Source organism: Eretmochelys imbricata, chromosome 6 (genome assembly GCF_965152235.1).
Source record: "Eretmochelys imbricata isolate rEreImb1 chromosome 6, rEreImb1.hap1, whole genome shotgun sequence".
Taxonomy (NCBI): domain Eukaryota; kingdom Metazoa; phylum Chordata; order Testudines; family Cheloniidae; genus Eretmochelys; species Eretmochelys imbricata.
This window is the reverse complement of record NC_135577.1, coordinates 118,579,195-118,598,189: the sequence shown is the minus strand read 5'-3', so window position 1 is coordinate 118,598,189 and position 18,995 is coordinate 118,579,195. Positions and strand designations below refer to the sequence as shown.

Genomic DNA, 18,995 nt, shown 5'->3' with positions numbered 1-18,995 from the left:
CCACTGTGTTGTTCCCCCTTATGTAGGCTTTTGTTGTTTGTTTTATTGCACCTCTCAATCTCAAATGTAAGAAATATAGATTAAAAGTCTATATGGAAAATATAACAGGAAGAAATTTCCTGAAGGGGATATTTTCCCTACAATTCCAATAGTGCTCACAGACCTCGTCAATTTCTCTCTGCAGTCTACTCAGTAGTGGGAGGGTGACTGTACAAGAAGATTACAACTTTAGTCACTCATCGGCTGATGTTCTGAAGAAGATGAAAAGTTGAGCTAGAGAGAGAAAAAAAAAAGAAAAGATGCATAAAGAGGGACAAAGACTAAAAGAACAAAGAAAACAAAAGTCAGTCAAGAAGGAGATAGAGCAGAAAGAAGAGAGGGGACGGGTGACAGTCAAGGTTTGAAAGGAAACCAGAGAGCACTGATGGAAATAGAAGAACATGGCGATCCCTGGCTGAATAAATTCAGAGGCCAATGTGCACTGTTTCATCACCCATGAAAAACTAACCCCCCAAAAATCAAATGCATGAAGCTATAAACAGCTGGAAAAAAGGACACCGTCCAAGTGCCACCAGCTGTATTTATGGGTAAGTAACTTAACGCTATCTGCAGTTGCTATTACACAGAAATAATTGTGAATTAACAGGTCAACCCCTCCCTGCCCAACCAAAACCAACCCCCTAGCAATATGTGATTCTCATTATATAGCAGTTGCCTAGGGGAAGGCAACATAGTTTAAAGATGATGGTAATCTGGTGGGCTGGACATGAATCATTCGCTGTTGGATCTTGTCTCCTGAGTCATCTTTATAAACCAAACTTTTCAAGGCAACGTCCTCTGCATCACCAAAACTACTATAGCTTCTGCAGCAGCACTAGCCGTGGAACGTCTCCTGTTTGGATAGGCTTCCAAAAAGACTAGATTGTTGTATAATTTGCAGGTGTCACTAATAACTGCACAGGACAGCTGTATAGGAATCCATCCTCACTCAACAAGCCCCAGAGCCAAACCTCAGCACTTGTCCCCTAACAAACTGTACAGCCAAAAATGCTTCAGACTTATCACACGGGGGATGGAGATGCTAGTGATGAACTGCTATGATTTTTTCTAACATATTACTTTCACCTTCCTATATGTAAAATTAATTTGGGGTCTGAAGATCAAAGCACATGGGTGAGAGGTAGCTAGTGCCAGAGGCAAGGCAAATCACATGGATGGGGTCAGGTAGAGGAGTGTGCCCAAAGTGCATTTCATTCCAGCTATCCTCCGTCCCTACTGGGGGGTACCTAGGCACCCTAAGCATAAGTGGAATCAACCCTGAGGCTGCTCCAATTTAGATCAGGGCCCAGCAGGCTACCCAGTGAATACGGGGAGTACAGAGATGGCATATAGCAACTTTGGGCCTCCCCACTCAGTTCCGCCATCAAGTGCTGTTACAGAGCCACTGAGAAGCAGTTCTACATCTTTACAAGAGGTTAAGCCCACTGATCTAGCTTTCAGTTAATTTCATGGTCTATGCCCCTTTTGATATTATAATGCAGAGAATGCCCTGAGCTACCTGGCCAGGAGAACTTCGTTTTGAACCTCACTTTGTTTAGCAGACTTCACAATCTCATTTCATTGATCAAGGCTTTCGCTGGTGCATAAAGAGATCTTCAACACTATGGAAAATGGTCTTCTAAATCACAAGTGGGCGAAGAAGCCAAGTAAAAGTGTTTCAATTCCAAGGGCACAGAGATTCTGGAATACTATGGAGCCTTGTTTCCAGTGAATGGAGTAAGTTTTTCCTCTTTGCCTAAAGATCAAGGAAGCGATAAAATATCATAAAGGAGACTACAGTGTAACATTTTCTTCAGACTTTGGACACAATGAACCAAACTCAGCGTTAATTCACTGAGCTACTACAAGAACAAATCCACTAATTCTAATGGAGCCCCTAGTGACCCAAGCCAAAGACAATGGCATATCCAAGCCCAGACTTTGGCCAGGGGCGGCCCGTATTGTAGGCCAGGGGAGGCTTTTCTTCCCCAAACAGCCCCATGTGGACCCGCCCATGCTCCACTGCGAGGCCGCCTCCTGCTTGCCCTTCCCCCTTGGAGGCACGCGGGCAGCCCGGGGTTGAGGGGGGCTGGTGGCCCGGGGGAGGGTGGGGCTCTGGCAGGGGAAGGGGGGCAGCAGGGGTGGGCCAGACCGGGGGCTAGCCTCCCTGAGCCGAGGGTTCGCCCTCCACTCATGACTCTGACCCAGGATACCCCAAATCATCTCTGGCATCCAAAGCAGTGATGCTTTGTGAATGAACTGACCAGACTCTTCGTTGCTGCCTTACAAATATTTTCAGCAGTGATCCCCAAACTGTGGTTCTTAGGCTATGTTTACAGTTGCAGTAGTGTGTAGTTACAGGTGCTGCATGCCCAGCTAGCATGTGTATAAATAGCCGTGTGGACAGTTAGGCCTGGGTAAGGCAAGTAGTGTACCCTACATGCCTGAACACTGTGGGTATGTACCCTACATGGCTCTTCCATGTCTACGCTGCTGTTTTTAGCACTGTAGCTATACACACTGCAGTGACAAGTGTGAACTCAGCCCACCTGTCACTGTGCCACGTAGCTACACATGGCGGGCCTGTACTCTGCATGCTGCCATAAGTATAAACAGAGCCTCGGATGCCTCTTTCTTTTTTCCATTTGTATTTGTTATTTATTTGTATTACAGTAGCACCTCTAGGCCCCAGGTGAGAACAAGGGCCCATTGTGCTAGGTGTTCTATGGACACATAAGAAGACACAGTTCCTGCCCTAAAGAGTTTAAACATTCTAAGTAGATTAGGCAACAGGTGGGAAAGAGGTGAAGTGACTCACCCAAGGTCACAAACAGGGCTGGGACTAGACCTGAAGTCCTGGTGGCTACCAAGCCACTGCCTTATCCCTCGGGCCACACTGACTCTCTGCAAAACGCTGTATCAGACTTTTCTGCCGCTCACATCTTTGATAAGCATTTCTCTCATTCTAGGGAGGGAGACAGAATCCATCCCTGCTGCCATCCCCACTGAGCATCCAGGAAGGCTGGCACTAAGGATCTAACCCACTCTGGACTAAATGTTAAAACACTCTAGCTACACTGGTGGCCAAATTATTTTCGGCTCTGGTTGAGCTGGGGCCAAGGGGACCAATGCTTGACAGCCATTCCAAAAAGCCTCAGAGCATGAGGTTTGGACACGGCAGCTGGCCTGAGCCCAGAGGAGCCTGCCAGACCTACTGAAACCACATGAAAGGAAAGGTATTGAAGGCTGGAAGGAGGAAGGAAGCTGAGGGTCTGAGGTGGGGAGAGAAACTGAGAGTTGGAGAGGAAAATTAAGCTGTGGGTGCCAAGAGAGGGAGTCAGGGTCTGGACCACAGACATCATCCAGAGCTAATAGTACTGTGAGAGGCAGAGGAGACCAGATTCTGTATCAGCTGCGTGGCAGGGAGAGAGGAAGCATAAGATTGTTGGAAAGAAGCTGGTTGGTTAGGTGAGGGGGGAAGGAATAGGGCAACAAGGCCTAAAGAAAGGGCAGATAAGCATCTGACTGTCAGATTGATGCCACTTGAGTCATATGATGATATTAAAAGCAGTGATGGGACAATCTCAGATGACTCTGCAAGTTCTCTGCAACTTGTTTATGTTTCTGCAGGAGAAGGCATCTCATCTAGTGAAAGCAGTGGAGAGATAGCATGGCCATGAGCCAACATGAGATTGGGTGAGATCACAGGGGGTGGGAGGATACAGCACCACTCTTTTTTTCACCTTGATTTGCTCTGCCCTAACCACAGGACATACGGGATTCATAGGATAGGTTTAATTAGCAAATGTATTGTTCAAATAGCTGTGGCAGAACTAATTAGCAAATTACCAGCAGCCAAGTTAAAAAATCCTTCATCTCACCACTGAACACCGTGGCTGCCACCAGAAATCTCTGTGGGGACTCAGGCCCAGGCAGAGTCATGGGCAAGGCATCTCCCAGGATTTCTTGGTCAGAATTACACTGCTGAAGATGGAAGTGACCCATGCAGGTGAATGAGTGGGAGCTGGAGGAACCCAGCAGCTCACAGGATTAGGCTGACTGCCAGTAACCCCTCTGTTAATCAGTGAGCCAATGCAGGCATGCCACCCAGAACACAGCTACTTTGCCTACAAACTGCTGGATACCTGCCTCAAATGACAGCTTCACTCCACAGTTCCCTCCACCCCCGCTAACTTCCCCCATTAGCTTGGGTCAGCTTCCCCACTTGAGGCTGTGACCTTTGCTAGCCCCTTGCAACAAGCAATGATGGGCAAACTGGTTTGGACAAGGAAGGGACTGACCGCAGTCTCTACTCAAAATCCTAAACAAGCCTTTTTGGCGATCCGGATGAATTGGGTTAACTGTTTCTTTGTGTCTTTTGAATTTTCACACTCCTCATCTCTTTAGGACTTTGGCTGGAAGTGGAGGTACAGAAATTCTGTTCAAGTATTTGTGAACTGCTGGCAAATTAGGAAGCACTGGGAATTTCATGAAAAAGAACCTGAAAAAATTGAACCTGATATCCCGATTAGAGAGGTTTAGAGAATTGCAGAAAACCTATGGATCTAAACTAAATTTCCAGCTCTTTCAAGCTTTGCCTATCACTATCAACAACCCCATATCCTCCAATCCGGAACGCCCACACCGCTCTGCTGTGCAGAGATAGCCTCGGCAGATTTGAAATGCAGCAGAAGGACCAGGTGTGCCTACATCACTGACACTTCCCATCTGCCGATTAAGAAATCAAAAGTTCTGAAGAAACATCCATTACCCAGCACTGAAGGCAAGAAAAACATCTGGTGACATGTGAGAGCAACCACTCAACCACTCGCCATCCCCCACAGCAGAACTCTAAGAGACATAACTTAGGGGTAGCAATCTGTTACAGAAAACAACTAGCAGTGCCTCAAACTTTGCTCAAGTTCAGCAGCCCTGAGCCGTGAATCCATACAGCAAAGTTAGCACCATCACCACAGGTGTAAAAGATACGGCCCAAGAGCAGCAGAAGGGTTAATTGTGGTGCTGTCTATACAGCCCAAAGTTATATACGACAGTTATATACAACTATACAACAGTTATTAAACTTGGTTGCAACTAAACCATGTTTTGATCTGGCCGTTGTGAATGGGGCCAACCCCCGCTAAAGAAAACATATGCTTTTAGTCCAGGTACAGATCTTTATACTTTTTTTTGGTAAATCAGCTAGTCTATTCACATTGTTTCTGTTTGTAAAGAAAAATGATGGTGCTGAATTAAAGAGATATATGGGCAAGACGTCAGCTTTGCTCACTTTAAAGCTAATCTCATAAATCATCATGTTGGCCCCTTCAACGAGAGCCATTAGCTGGTCTTTAAGATCATGGCCAAAAGTGAACACTGCTCTGTAATAGCTGCTGCCAAAATATGAGAGAGAGGAGTTTAGATCCTTTTATTGGCAGGTCTTAATTAAAACTGATTCCTCCCGAATGTTTCCCAAACCACTAGCCAAAAGGCCAATTTTGAGGGTCCATTTAAAGGAAGGAGAGGGGCAGCAGAAGGGGATGGGAATAGAGCAACTTAAACCCTTCATTGAAACCACTAGGTAACTTTGCCCATGCAGGACAAGGAAGCCGAGACTGTGGGTCCTGCCCAGGTCCTCACTCACACGTTGTCAGGACACTGAGCAAGGAGAGGCAGGCTGTGGAGAGTTTGCTGAGGAACCTCTCAGTAACCCTTGTTGTATGGAGTGCTGCTCTGTGGCAGATGGCTTAAGACTTTGTATTTAGATCAGCTCACAAAAGGCAGCAAGGGGGGCGGGGTGGGCATCACGGATCAAAGATTCTTCACAAACAAGACCTGAGAGGAGGGTTTAAAGGCACACTCGGCTCTCTGGCTAGTACAGACTCTGTGACACCCAGTGTTCTACACACATCTGCCGCTCCATGGGAAAGGAGTGAGGGCCTGCTCCAGTGCCCATTTAAATCACTGGAATGACTCCCATTGACTTTAATGGGCTTTGGACTGGGCCCTGAAAGGGTGGTGTCTCGGGGGTGGGGGGTCTCTGCTGCACTTGCTACATTACGACAGTGGTGTGTGACCGCTCAGGACTGTAGTTATGTGGCCAAGATGGCCCTATTAGTCTTTACTGCTTTGGGGTCGGGGATCTCTCTCTTAAAGCCCGACCCCTAGGTGCTTCCCCACCAACACCATGGGATTGCAGACTGTTGTTTCTGGGAAGCCATGAGCTAGGCAGGGCATGTGTCACACCTCAGTAAAGCCTTGCCTGTTGTTACCTCACTGTGGATTATCTCCATTTCCGTTTCCCCGCTCTGAGGCCTTACAATCTAAGTAAGGCAGACACAGAGTAGGCAGCATGCACTGGGATGCCCAAGGAAGAGAACGGCTGACATGAGGAAGGGATTGTTTTTAAATTAGTGACTCACTTCTGCTGGAGATTGCACAGTTTTCCAGGAGTAGAGAGAGCAAGGTTTGGCCCTAAGTGTTTACCCACAGTGGGATCTTTGGGACAGTTATATAATAAAATTAAAAGGAGGATCAGAACGATATGTAACACTATAGCAAAACTGTGCTGGACCACACACTGCTCTAGTTTTTTAGAGTGTAAAAGCTATGCCATTTAACTCTGGTTTTACACAGGCTGTTCTGTAGCTTTGCCCTGTAGCCTTCCCTTTTAACAGCGGTAATTCCTAAGTCTTCAGCTGCTCTCTTTCACCCCACCTCCCTCCACACACACCTGTACCAGAAAATATCTCATTTGTTTGTTTTTGGGGGCACAGGGGAGGATATTTTCTTAGTTCCTGGCTTGAAGAACTGATTTATTGCTTTACCCAAATTGTTAAAGAGGTATTTACATAGGAGAGCATTTGTGTTCAATTCTACTCCTATGTACCAATACCCCCAAAAGAAAAAGCATACCCCAAGGTGCTCCGATACAGCGACGGATGCCAGCAGAAAACCCTAAGATAGACTCTATTGCATATTTTACAGGCTGGTTCCCTTATAGACCTCCTGCCATTCCCTTCTTATTCGTTTAAGCCTGAATCCCCATTTTGCACAGCATTCCCCAGTGAAAATCATCTACGTATCTAACAGTCAGCACCAGCCTCATCTCAGCTAGCCCGGCATTGAGTGCGTTAGATGAAACAGGAAGCTTAACAACTTTAGCCTGCAGTGAGACCTCTAGTGTTTTTCTTACTCTATGTCCTGGCATAGTTCCTCTAAAGTACAAACACACACAGAGCTCCTATTGTTTGCAGCCCTTCACAAGCCCACTGATCCTAATATGGAATTCAGCAGGAAACCCATGATTTCCTGACACACAGCAAGCTGAAGAAAGAAAGGAAAAACTCCATTAAAAACCTCCAGCTTTCCTCCATGTTAGAAATGAAATGGAAAATGGAGTGGATTTAGCAGGAATCCCTGATTCCTCTGGCCAAGCTGGAGAAGGGGAGAAGCGAATCAACACCTCAGACTGCTGATATTTTTAAAGTTGCAATAAATATCGAGGTCTCTGTGACAGGATGAGTATTTCCTGACTCAAGCTCACAAGAAAGGGCAATCCTTTTTTTAAAATCGATGTATAATTTATTTACCTCAATGCTCCTCTTTACTGATATGGTCATTGTTAGAGGCGGTTGGAACAGCCTGGAAACATTAGCATGATTTCCTGAGGTTGAGAGCCTCCCAAACTCAGGAAGAGTCAATACAATTGCACTTCATTTTCCCTTCATGTGCACTTGGAAGTCCTGGGACCAGCAGCAGCACCAGCAAGAATGAACTGTAAGGAGGAAGATGACAACAGCACCCACTGCAGCAGCAATAACGTGAAGAAGATGTTGAAGTGCGTGGTGGTTGGGGATGGTGCAGTTGGGAAAACCTGTCTGCTGATGAGTTATGCCAATGACGCCTTCCCGGAGGAGTACGTGCCCACCGTATTTGACCACTATGCAGGTAAGGAAGTACTTTGTAAAAAGTCTAAATAGGTTCAGAAAACTCCAGGAGTGAGGTGAAGGGAGATCAAGGGCAAAGGAGGATGGGTCAAAGGGGATGTCGGGGTTACTGTGAGCCAGGGATGTGATTCAGGTTTGGAAGGCAGCCAGACAGCTTAGAGGGCAGCACATACAAGTGGGGCAATGAAGTTAGGAGCGAACTTATTTGTTTCCCATTTTGTTTTTGGCAAATGCGCAGAATTAGAAACACAACTTGAATTAACCTCCACTGGGCTTTAAAGGCAGTGGATATAAATCAGTGTTTGCATAACTAGTTGCCAGGCTTGTCTGGGGGTTTTGAAGTTCTAAGTTGATCTTAGAAATGTGTGTGTGAGAGTCCTCCAGACTCTCACACACACATTTTGTCAGTCATCTTTTTCCTCGTGGCAAATGATTCAGAAGCTGCAATACTGAAATCGTTTTTATGAACTAATCTTTGAGAAAAGCAGTGAAATCTCACCCAGTGCTGCCAGAATGAAGCTCACTCTGTTTTGCTGGCATTTATTATTAATAGTATTTAATATCAGAGTATGATGATGAGCAAAGCAGCAGCGTTCATTAGTTTTCATTCTTAATGATGAACGTGCTTGTCTTAGGTAAAAAGAGAACCACCACTCACAGAACATAGCAAAGATCATAGCTGATATTCATTTTATCACAGTGCAAGCTGATACACACATCTTAAGACCACCACAGTTTAGGTACAGTATTCACAGACCACTTTTACTGTAGCAACAGCTTACAACTTTTTCAAGTGTTTCAAAAGTGAGCACGTGTACTGTGCAATAGGCTGAAAATGCCTTTACTGTTGCTTAAGTTCTCCTAATCCAAGCGCTGGTTGTCCCCATCATGTTACATTACTGATCCTATGATTTTTTTATTTACAAGATCCCTGAAAAAAACAGATTTTATAAGTAATGCAAAACTCATCACTGATCTTGCAGCAGTTTTGTTTTTTATTTTCTGTTTCTCCTAAACTGGATTTTCATGGCATGGCTTATCATAGATTTGGTATTCTGTAATGGGAAAATCTCTGCTTTCACCTTGGCTTCATGTCAGGTTTAGCAGAGGGACGTGGCCAAAAAAGAAACCGTGTAAATGCTGAGTTTGATATGTGGTAATGTGAAACCCTTATTTCTCCATAAATGTGTGTAGCTTCATCTCTAGATGCAAATAACAATGTCTTTTCTCCACCACCTCTCCCCATTTATTTTAAAATCCCATTTTTAAAAAGCTGTTTCCACAAAACAGAAATAGGAGTAAAAATTTAATAAATATTATGTATGAAACAATATCTATTCCCATTCAAATGCAGATTTTACAAATGTATTTGCAGAGGCTGAAGAATTAGGTTTCTGAGATTATCTCCAGTATTTATTGGAATTCTGAAGCATTCAAAGCAACTAGTACAAGGAAAAGTGTTTTTAGGAGAAAGCCCAGAAAGCTAAGCAAACAGATTGTTCGGAGTCTTTAGATATTAATATACTATTGTGGGACAAACCATCTCTGATTAGAGTGATTAAAAACTAGAGCTAGTCAGAAAATAGAATTTCCATTCCATGGGAAATTCCAACATTTTGAAATCTGTGTTTGTTCCAAATCAGCATGAAAAGTAAAAATGTTGAAATTTTCCATGGAATGGATAGTCTGAAAAAATGTGTTTTGATAATGTCACAATGCTGCATTTTGATAATGTCAAAATATACTATCAGAGTATTAACTAGCACAGAAGTGGGAATAGATTAATTACACAGTTGTCACTGATGATAGGGTGGTAACCATTGATAGCAGCAGATCACAAATTATGCTAACTTGCCCTACCTGCTCTCTATCCTTTGTATGGGCCACAGATGTGAGGCAGGTTTTCACATTATTGATGCAAAAGGAGGCAGGCAACAAGGGTGTAGCAAAGGAATTGTGTCAAATTTCAGGGGGCTAAGCTCCAATTAGCATTATAATTATCCTATATTTATACAGTGCCTTTTACACTATGGGACCTCAAAGCACTTTGCAAACTGTGGTCCCAATCCTGCTCCAATGAAGTCAAAGCCAAAACTCAGTTGATTTCAGTGAGTGCAAGAAAAGGCCCTCTAGAGATGGCAGTTATTTCACCTAGCATTGAAATGCAGCCACTTCTGGAGCAAAGCATTGCACCAGTCTCATAGTGCAAACAGCTGCATGACACAACTTTTTAAGCCAGTTAATAAATATGTGAATTGTTCCCCTGCATCGATCAGCTGCTATTTTTCCCCCCACAGTCTCTTAGAGTGTGAATTTGTAAAATTTCAGGGTAACATGGCAAGGCCAGCCTTTCCATCAGTACCCATGACGGGTGTTGGGTAGGTCTGGGTAGCAGTGGTGTGGGACTCTGGGGACTGTGTGGGGAGGCTGATTAATTTGTTATATATATATAAACATGTTGTAATTGGGTACTTTGATTTGACTTGGACTAATTGGTGGGTCTGCTTATTTATCAGTGTACTTTTAAAACACTGTCCAAAATACTCAGAGCATTGGTTGGGTGCTCTTTTATTGTAGAATAGTAAAAATCCAAGTCATGTGCTGAAAACTTCACATGCTAGATAAACTGCTGGTTTCTAGTGGCAAGCAAACAAAAAAAAAATCTATCCCAGTGGCAAACAGGACAGCACAGGCAATAACAATAGATGTTGGTTTCCATAGTTTATAGCAATTTCTGCCGAATCAGTTTTATGCCATCTTTAAAATTCCAATGCTGATCTTCTCTGAGCAATGCTTTCCGAGTCAAACTGAGTTAAACTGTATCAATCTATGTGATGTTATACATGTTTACTTATGACTGAGACAGCACCAAGACAAAATTCAGTTCAATCACCAGCAGAGCTGGTTGAATATTAACATAAACATGGTTACTCTGATTGGTGGAGGAATGTTAGCTGTATTCGTGCCAATGTTCATTATGTTCACCCTGAAAGCTTCAGAGATTTTAGTATGAATATTTATTCATCCCTAAATTCACATTCAAAAGTGTGTTATTTCCTATTTTTCCAGTCACTCAATCAGGGACCAGAAACAATGCCATGTGCCATAATTAGCCAACTTCACAAAAAGGTCACAGTGAACAGTTCATGAAAAACCATTTGTCCAAACTAACTGGTGAAGAAAATCAAGAGTTGTAAATGATTTGCTAATGAATATTGTATGCAGTGGTTCAGTTATGACTGCAGCCAGGCAAACTAACAGCAATGTAGAATGACCACAGCCATTACTTTCTTCTGTTCACAAATTAGGAGACTAATTGTTTAGAAATGTTTATTTTCAACTGATTGATAATGTTTTATATGGATGTGTCTCAGTTGTTGAGTAGCTCCCAAACTATTTGCTTCAACTCTTTATTGTTCATGGTGTGTTAATGGTTAGCTAAGTCAGATGATACTGTTTTTGTCCCCTGACTGAAACTTCTTTACTCCTGGGGGAATTCTGCGCTATTGCCTGTGCACATAATTAATGAGCCGCACATATTTTTAATTTTTTGTGCAGAAAAAAGCTTCTGCTGAAATGTTGTTGCAGCTCTGCCTTTTGCCCACCAGAGGGAGTTGTGGTGCAAGAATAGCAGCAGCTCCCAGCAGAAAATAACTTCTGCAGTTCTGCCTTTTGCCCACCAGAGGGTGTTGTGGTGATAGAACAAAGCAGCAGCTCCCCGCCAGCGAGAGAAGAGAAAGAGCTGCCTTCTTCGCAGCAGGCCAGGTCAGGAGATAAGGGCTTATGGGAGACAGACAGTGTGGGTGCTGTGGGGATCAGACAGGGGCTCATAAGAGCTAGTGGGGGAGGATAGATTGGGGTCAGGGGCTGAATGGGAGTGGAGGCACAGGGCCACAGGGGAGGGAAGTGCAGGGCCACAGAGCTACATAGGGACAGAGGGTGGCTGGGTGGTGGCATAGAGACACATGGAGACAGGGGAGGGAGTACAGGGACACATAGGAACAGGGGGAGGGGGTTCAGGGCCACATGGGGATGGGGGTGTCTGAGTGGGGGTGGAGGGACATATGTGGACGGGGGGTGGAAGGACACATGGGGACTGGGGGAGATGTGTCCAACTGAATGAGAGAGGCTAGGGGTCAGCCAGGGTCTGCATGGGGGAAGCTCCCTAACAATCCCTCCCTGCCCCCCCAAAAAAACCTGTTCCATACTTTTCCCATCCATACCCAACAACCCTCCAAGTTCACACCCAGACTCCTTCCCAGCAATTTACTTCCCTCTCCCTCAGCTCCTCCATTATCCTGACTCCTCAAAACCTTTGCAGTGCTCCTGAGGGGTGCAGGAAATACGGTTCTGTATTGTAGTTTAAATGAATTATTACTCCAAGTTCTGTATTAATATGTCTAGTAAGGAATCTATTTGTCAAAACATTTCCTGAATCTTTTTTATTGTCTGTATTGTTACAGACATACTTGCTGACAGGTATTTTGAAATAAATAACCAACAATAATTGAAACTGGTGTGATTATATTGTGTTATTTTGATAAATAAAATATGCAGAATTTTAAAATATTGCACGCAGAATTTTTAATTTTTTGGAGCAGAATTAACACAGGAGTATTCTATAAACAGAAGGAGGAGAATCAAGACGACAGCTGCATGAACATTTCTTGTTTGTTTCCCATGAATATTCTTGCAAACAAGAGAGAGAGAGAGAGAGAGGTCATTCATACAAACATTTGTGATAACTCAGTAGAAAAGGACATGAATACAACTGAAGAAATTTGTAATATTTACTTAAGGGGCTGTTTCTCTCCTCCCCTCCCCCCACAACGTTCACCCAGATCTAGTCTACCAGATTTGAGCCCCAGCCTTGAGACAAGAAAGCATTGATTCCTTGTACAACCTGGCCCTTTCAGGTTAATAGTGACAAGCTTAATATGCTCATTAACCACTGGAACAACATACTAAGGTTTTTGGTGGATTCTCCATCACTGGCAATTTTTAAATCAAGACTGGGTGTTTTTCTGAAAGATCTGTTCTAGGAATTATTTGGGGGTTTATGGCCTGCGTTTTACAGGAGGTCAGGCTAGATGATCATGATTCTTTCTGCCTTGGAATCTATGAATTATTCTGTTTCTTCCTCTGGACCACTAAGAGATGGCACAGAGCACACCTTCTCTATATAGCCCTAGCCACTGGCTTACATGTAATGACTGTTTACTTAGTCAGAACCCAGGATCTATAGTTTGAGTTAAAGAACTAACTCTCCTAGCTTGTAGCAGACTCATATCCCTCTGGATCCAACTACAGAGAGCAACAATATATTGAGCAGTGAGTTAAACTTACAGTCTAAATGATGGACATGACAGATAAGTATACATAACTCATTCTTGTACCAGAATGACTGATTTACAAATAGGTGGCTGCACTATTTCCAGAATAGATGCCTAGCTGAAAGAAAGGGAAAAAAAACTTGCCCAGAGCTTCTAAACAACAGAAACCCCTAGCTTTATACAAATCTTTCCATTTCTGCAGGATGTGGTGTGGCCGTATTATACTGAGTCATCAGCATAATGGCTTCTTTGCTGATTAAGTCAATAAAAAATTCTCCCTTGAACTTTCTTCTCATGTGCTGTCCACTTAAGAGGACTTGCTGCAGATGCCTAGCTGATTGGTGCATATAAAAGTGCCACCGTTTATCATTCTGTTTCCCTCAGTGTATATACCACTACTTTCCTATGTCCTAATATTTCAGTGGCTATAGCCAGGACTATCTAACTACATCATGGAACGGGCACAGGACGGTGAAAAGAAAATACATTTCCTTAACTTGTCCCATCAAAACAAAGTCATTCAAAATGAAGGACATCTTTTGTCAAATTATTACTTAACTTTAAAATGAGAAAATGCTAGTTATAATATTTGACATCTACCTTCAAAATGGATGCTCGTTTAACCAAATCCTGGGAGACTGCTCATTAATAGGCTTAGATGACTCATGAGACCTCCTTTCCAACCCCAGCCATTCTAAGGGGAAAGAAGCATTGTCTTTTAATAAAGACTTTCTGGCAAAGACATTCAGCAGTGACTGCGAAGTAATGATATTAACACTATCAGCTAAGGCTGAGTTTTCGGCAGTCCTTATGGGAAGCAGCCCCTGTAGCACAAAGTGGGAAAACATGCACATTCAAGCATGTTGTTAATTTTTATCCTTTGGGAAATGGGACAAAAATACCACTCTTTCCGCCTGCCAAAGAGAGCCTATTTATAATATTTCTTTGCTGAGAACACGCAGTCAAAAAAACCCTCCTAAGGTTGGAAAATGTGTTTTAAGTTCATAAACTGTCTCATGCTCTAGTTTCAAAACAGGCAGTGATCCAGGCATGATGAGCAACTTTGTCCTGGAAGAACAGACCCTCCATAACTTGTGATATCTTCTAGTTCTGTGCAGTCGTGCTCTCTCTAGTTCAAAATCTGCTAATCTCCCTCAATAAGTTTTCCTGCAATAGTGCCTCTTAGCACCAAGATGTGGTTTTAGCCTTGGGGACCAGATTAGCTGAGACTTCCTTTCTCTGTGAGCGATACCACTGCAGTGGTGACTAGCAGAGGTGCATCAGGAAACAAAAAGGGCACCATGGAACAGATATTCAGAAAAGCTGAGGGCCAGCCTTTCAAGTACTCTGCATCCAAAATTGGGGCCAGATTTTGAGCTGAGCTCCCACTTACAGAAGGTCTATAGTGCAATCACAGGGTGTGATTACAGCTTGAGCAGGCACACCCATGCTAGCTTTAATCTACCTAGCTCAGGCACTGGAGCAGGAAAGCCATGGCAGGATACAAGCCAGCTCCACGAGTAATTACCCAGGGCTCTGGGCAGGCTTGTACAGCCTGTGCCGAAGCCTGCACTGCTGCTACTTCACTACTGTGGTACCTGAACTAATAGGGATAAAAAACCCACGACTCGGGTTCCAGGGCTGAAAAATCACTGTGTAGATGCTCAGGCTTAGGCTCCAGCCCAAACCTCAATGTCTATTCAGCGATTTTTAGCCCTGCAGCACAAGCCCCACGGTCCCAAGTCAGCTGACCCAGGCCACCTGCAGCCTTGCCATGGGTCTTTTATCCTTGTGTAAAGGTACCCAAATATCTACTCAAGCTGCAGTCACAGCCTGTGATTGCACTACAAAGATCCCCTTAGACACTTAAATAAGAGCTAGATTTTCAAAAGAGCTCAGAACATGATGTACTGACTGTTTTTGAAGATTTGGGCCTGGTTACAACACTGAAAACTTCTGAACACCAGGTCCCATATGATCAGGAAGCACTCCATAAACCAACCAGTTAGGTGTTAGACATACAATCAGTTGCACAATCTCATCCCTAAAGGATGCTGGTATGTGTTTTGGTTAGACAATGCGGGCGTGCTTCAGAAGATATAGCTTTTCTGATACTGAAGTTTGACTTCAGACATGATATAAACTATCAGTTAAGGGTTCTTTTCTCCAGCGGCTGTTCACTAAAGTTAATGGAAGTTAGAGCACATATTAAAAATGTTGCTTATGTATGTAGTCTAATTTTCACAATGGCTATGTGGTGCATTGAATAAATAAAGACAAAGGGTCTGACTTTTGATTTCACACGAGTGTAAATCAGGAGTAACTTCACTGTACTCAGAGGAATTATACTGGTCTGAAGTCAGCGTGAGATCAGAATACCCACATTCCAGTTTTTAGGATTCAATTCCAGGGTTTTTGTGGTCATAATATTTATTTTTATCACCCAAATTTAGTGATATGAAAACTGTCATCCAGGGTTGCCAGGGAACTGAGCCTGGAATCTATCACGTTAAAAATGCAAGTTAATACTGCTTGACCTGGAGGAGTAACTCCGTCAGCTAGCAGCAGCAGTTATGTCCTGTCATCGTATGTGAAACAGCCACTAGAGCAGGGGTGGGCAAACTTTTTGGCCTGAGGGCCACATCTGGGTGGGGAAATTGTATGCAGGGCCATGAATGTATGGCTGGGGAAGGGGGTTGAGGTGTGGGAGGAGGTGCGGTGTGCAGGAGGGGGCTCAGGGCAGGTGGTTAAGGGGCTCCAGGCAGGGGGTTGGGGTGAGGGTTCTGGCCTAGTGCTGCTTACCTCGAGCAGCTCCAGGGTGGCAGCAGCATGCAGCTGGGCTGAGGCAGGCTCCCTGCCCCTGCGCTGCTCCCAGAAGTGCCCAGCATGTCCGGCAGTGGCTCTTGGGTGTGGGGTGGGGCAGGCGGCTCAGCTGTGCACTGCCCTTGCCTGTGGGTAACACCTCTGAAGCTCCCATTGGCCGTGGTTCCCTGTTCCCAGCCAATAGGAGCTGGGGGGGGCAGTGCCTGCAGGTGAGGGCAGTGCACAGAGCCCTCTGCCTCCCCCCCCACCTCCAAGGGGCAGCAGGGACGTGGTGCCAGCCGCTTCTGGGAGTGGCATGGGGCCAGGGCAGGCAGGGAGCCTGCCTTAGCCCCACTGCGCCACAGGGGTGGCAGTCCCGTGGGCTGGATTGAAAGACCTGATGGGCCAGATCTGGCCCACGGGCCATAGTTTTCCCTCCCCTGCACTAGAGGACTCCAAGCCTCTTTTTCTAGCATGGGTTATGCACTTCCCCAACCTGGATAAGCGCATCCTGAGTGTTTGAGGTCCAAAGCAGTTCAAATCCCTTTATGGCCAACCATTTGTAACGACCTCACACAACCAAACAATGATTGTGAGTGGGGAATAAACCCAGAACCTTCAGTGCTAAGAGGATAAGAACAGACTATAGATGGCAGCTACTGAGTTAATTCTTTAGCAAAAGTGGTAAAGGATCATGGACATGGTTTTAACCCTGAAAATTCTGAGTTCAATCCCCAATGAGGACCAGTGGCTGATCATATCTATTCATCTATTCATTTATTGTGTGCTGATCATCACAGTATTTAGCTTTGAGCCTTGCAAACCACAGTACAGCTCAGGGGGAAATATATTTTGTTGTTGACAAGGAAGCAAGTAAATTTTAGAAACTATTCTTGATGAACTGTTCCTGCCAATGAATACAGAAAGAGGTGGATAAACTACAGCTGTGCTCATCCTGGAATATACCATTAGTCATGCCAGGTTTGTAACAGACATGACCATTGAGGGATAAGGGTTTGAACCAGGTAGCTGTCATAGTAAGATATAATAGGGTGGGCTAAATAAGTTCCAAGCAAAAGGAAGTCCTTGAAGTGAAGGAATTTGTTGCATGTAATAAAATGCCAACTAGAAGATCTATACAGAAGCAAAGGAAGCAGATAATTTCCTTAATGTATTTCTGTGAAAAGTGCTAAGCTCCTAAGAAATCGGAACAAAGTCATTTATGAAGCACAACAGTTAATTTATCAGGAAGGATGTATAAATTATTTGCAGGAGATACAATGAAAAATGTCACATAATTGAGTCATTTATTTTTGTCAAGGCAAGAATTAGGTTACAAAGAAGCCTTGTTTTTGTTTGCTTCCCTTCCCCCATTCACTATATTGACTTACGTAACTGTTTAGAGAAATGTACTTCGGGGAATATTCACCCAAGTCCTTTGCACAGATGTATGTTTCTACAGGAAGATAAGGATCCAAATCCTGTTTTCAGTCACGCAGGTGCAACCCCATTATTAAACCCCAGGAGCGTTGCGTCCATCCATCTGTTAGTACATGTAACCCTTCTGCCTGTCAGAGTTGGCAGCAACAAGGGCCAGGTTCAGTATCTAGGGGTTCCATTCCAATAACACAATGCAAAACGGGCTCGAGCCCCCACCCAGTGACCTGGGACAAATATATACCACCCCCGCTGGGTGCCTCCAAGAGGCAATACTTCCCCTCTCGCAAGCACATAGTCTGAGTGTAGCAAAAAGCCTTTTAATAACAGAGAAAAACAAATGTGGCATTATGTTGGAGAAACACCACCAACAGGATTCATAACACAACCCATGAGCAAAAATCCCACCCCAAGCAAATTGGGGCATGTCCTTTCCCTTTTGTTCTTGAGTCCAGCAACCCAAATCACCCAAAGTCCCAAAAGTCTCTGTCCCTGGTCAGGGCAGCCCCAGAGTTCAAAAGTTTATCTGCAGAGTTTTACATCCCAACCTGGGTGGAGATTGGGGGGAGGGGAGGGGGGAGAATAAGGGGCACCTTATGCGGTCCAAAGCTGATGGCCCCACCTCTTCATGGGGCTCCGCTCTGCCAGCCACCCCATGGGCTGCTCTAGGCATCCCGCAAACTGCTCCGCTCCACCAGCCGCTCTGCTTGCTGTCCCACAAACTGCTCCACCATATATCCTCAAGCTCCCCCACTACTTAACACAACACTCAGTGATTTCAGCTCTTAGTAAGTTTAGCTCTTTTGTGATTTCAGCTTGTAGTAGGGGAGCCTCAATGCTGGTGCACCATTAGCCCAAAGGGAATTCAGCTCAGCAGCCTGTAACTAGACTGCTAATGGAATCAAAATTAGCTCTGATATTCCACAGTGGAGAGAGGAGGAAATGCAATTAGCATGTAAGACCCTCACCAGGGGGCCCATGTCACCAAGTATTAATACCTGTCCCCAGCCTCTCTCAATTCACAGTTTTGGAACCCATGTCCCTTGCCTAGCGAGTGCTACTTAGTTGATGGAGAGTCCCTCCATCATAACAAAAGGCCAAGTGCAGTTCCACTGTCCTTGATTCCCATAATCAGGGTAATAACAATTTATTCTTCCTGCCCCAATAACAGAGACACTGGGATCCTACGGCAGCCAAAGTGACCATTTGGGCAACTATGGCCTCATTCTAGGCGGAGGTGGGTGTGCCTATGCAAATGAGATCAGCCCCTGAAGTTCTTTTTCACAACTTGCCACACCTCACCACCAGATGTCAGGGTGGAGCTCATCCTGACTCTGCTTACATACGTATGGACTGAACTGAAAGTGGTACATCAGCAGAGAAAATCATACCACATCTTCCCACTATGGGGCAGATTGCGTATGCAAGTGTGCAC

At 44.6% G+C, this 18,995-nt stretch overlaps 1 protein-coding gene across 1 annotated transcript in view; it reads left to right on the top strand.

The window, feature by feature from the left end:
• The first annotated feature begins 7,599 nt into the window (after positions 1-7,599).
• RHOJ (ras homolog family member J) overlaps positions 7,600-18,995 on the top strand; it is a 67,235-nt gene continuing 55,839 nt past the window's right edge. The window contains exon 1 of the mRNA XM_077820577.1: positions 7,600-7,989. Within this exon, the coding sequence (XP_077676703.1) occupies positions 7,812-7,989 (178 nt within the window). The 5' untranslated portion in view covers positions 7,600-7,811. The remainder of the gene's footprint in view (positions 7,990-18,995) is intronic.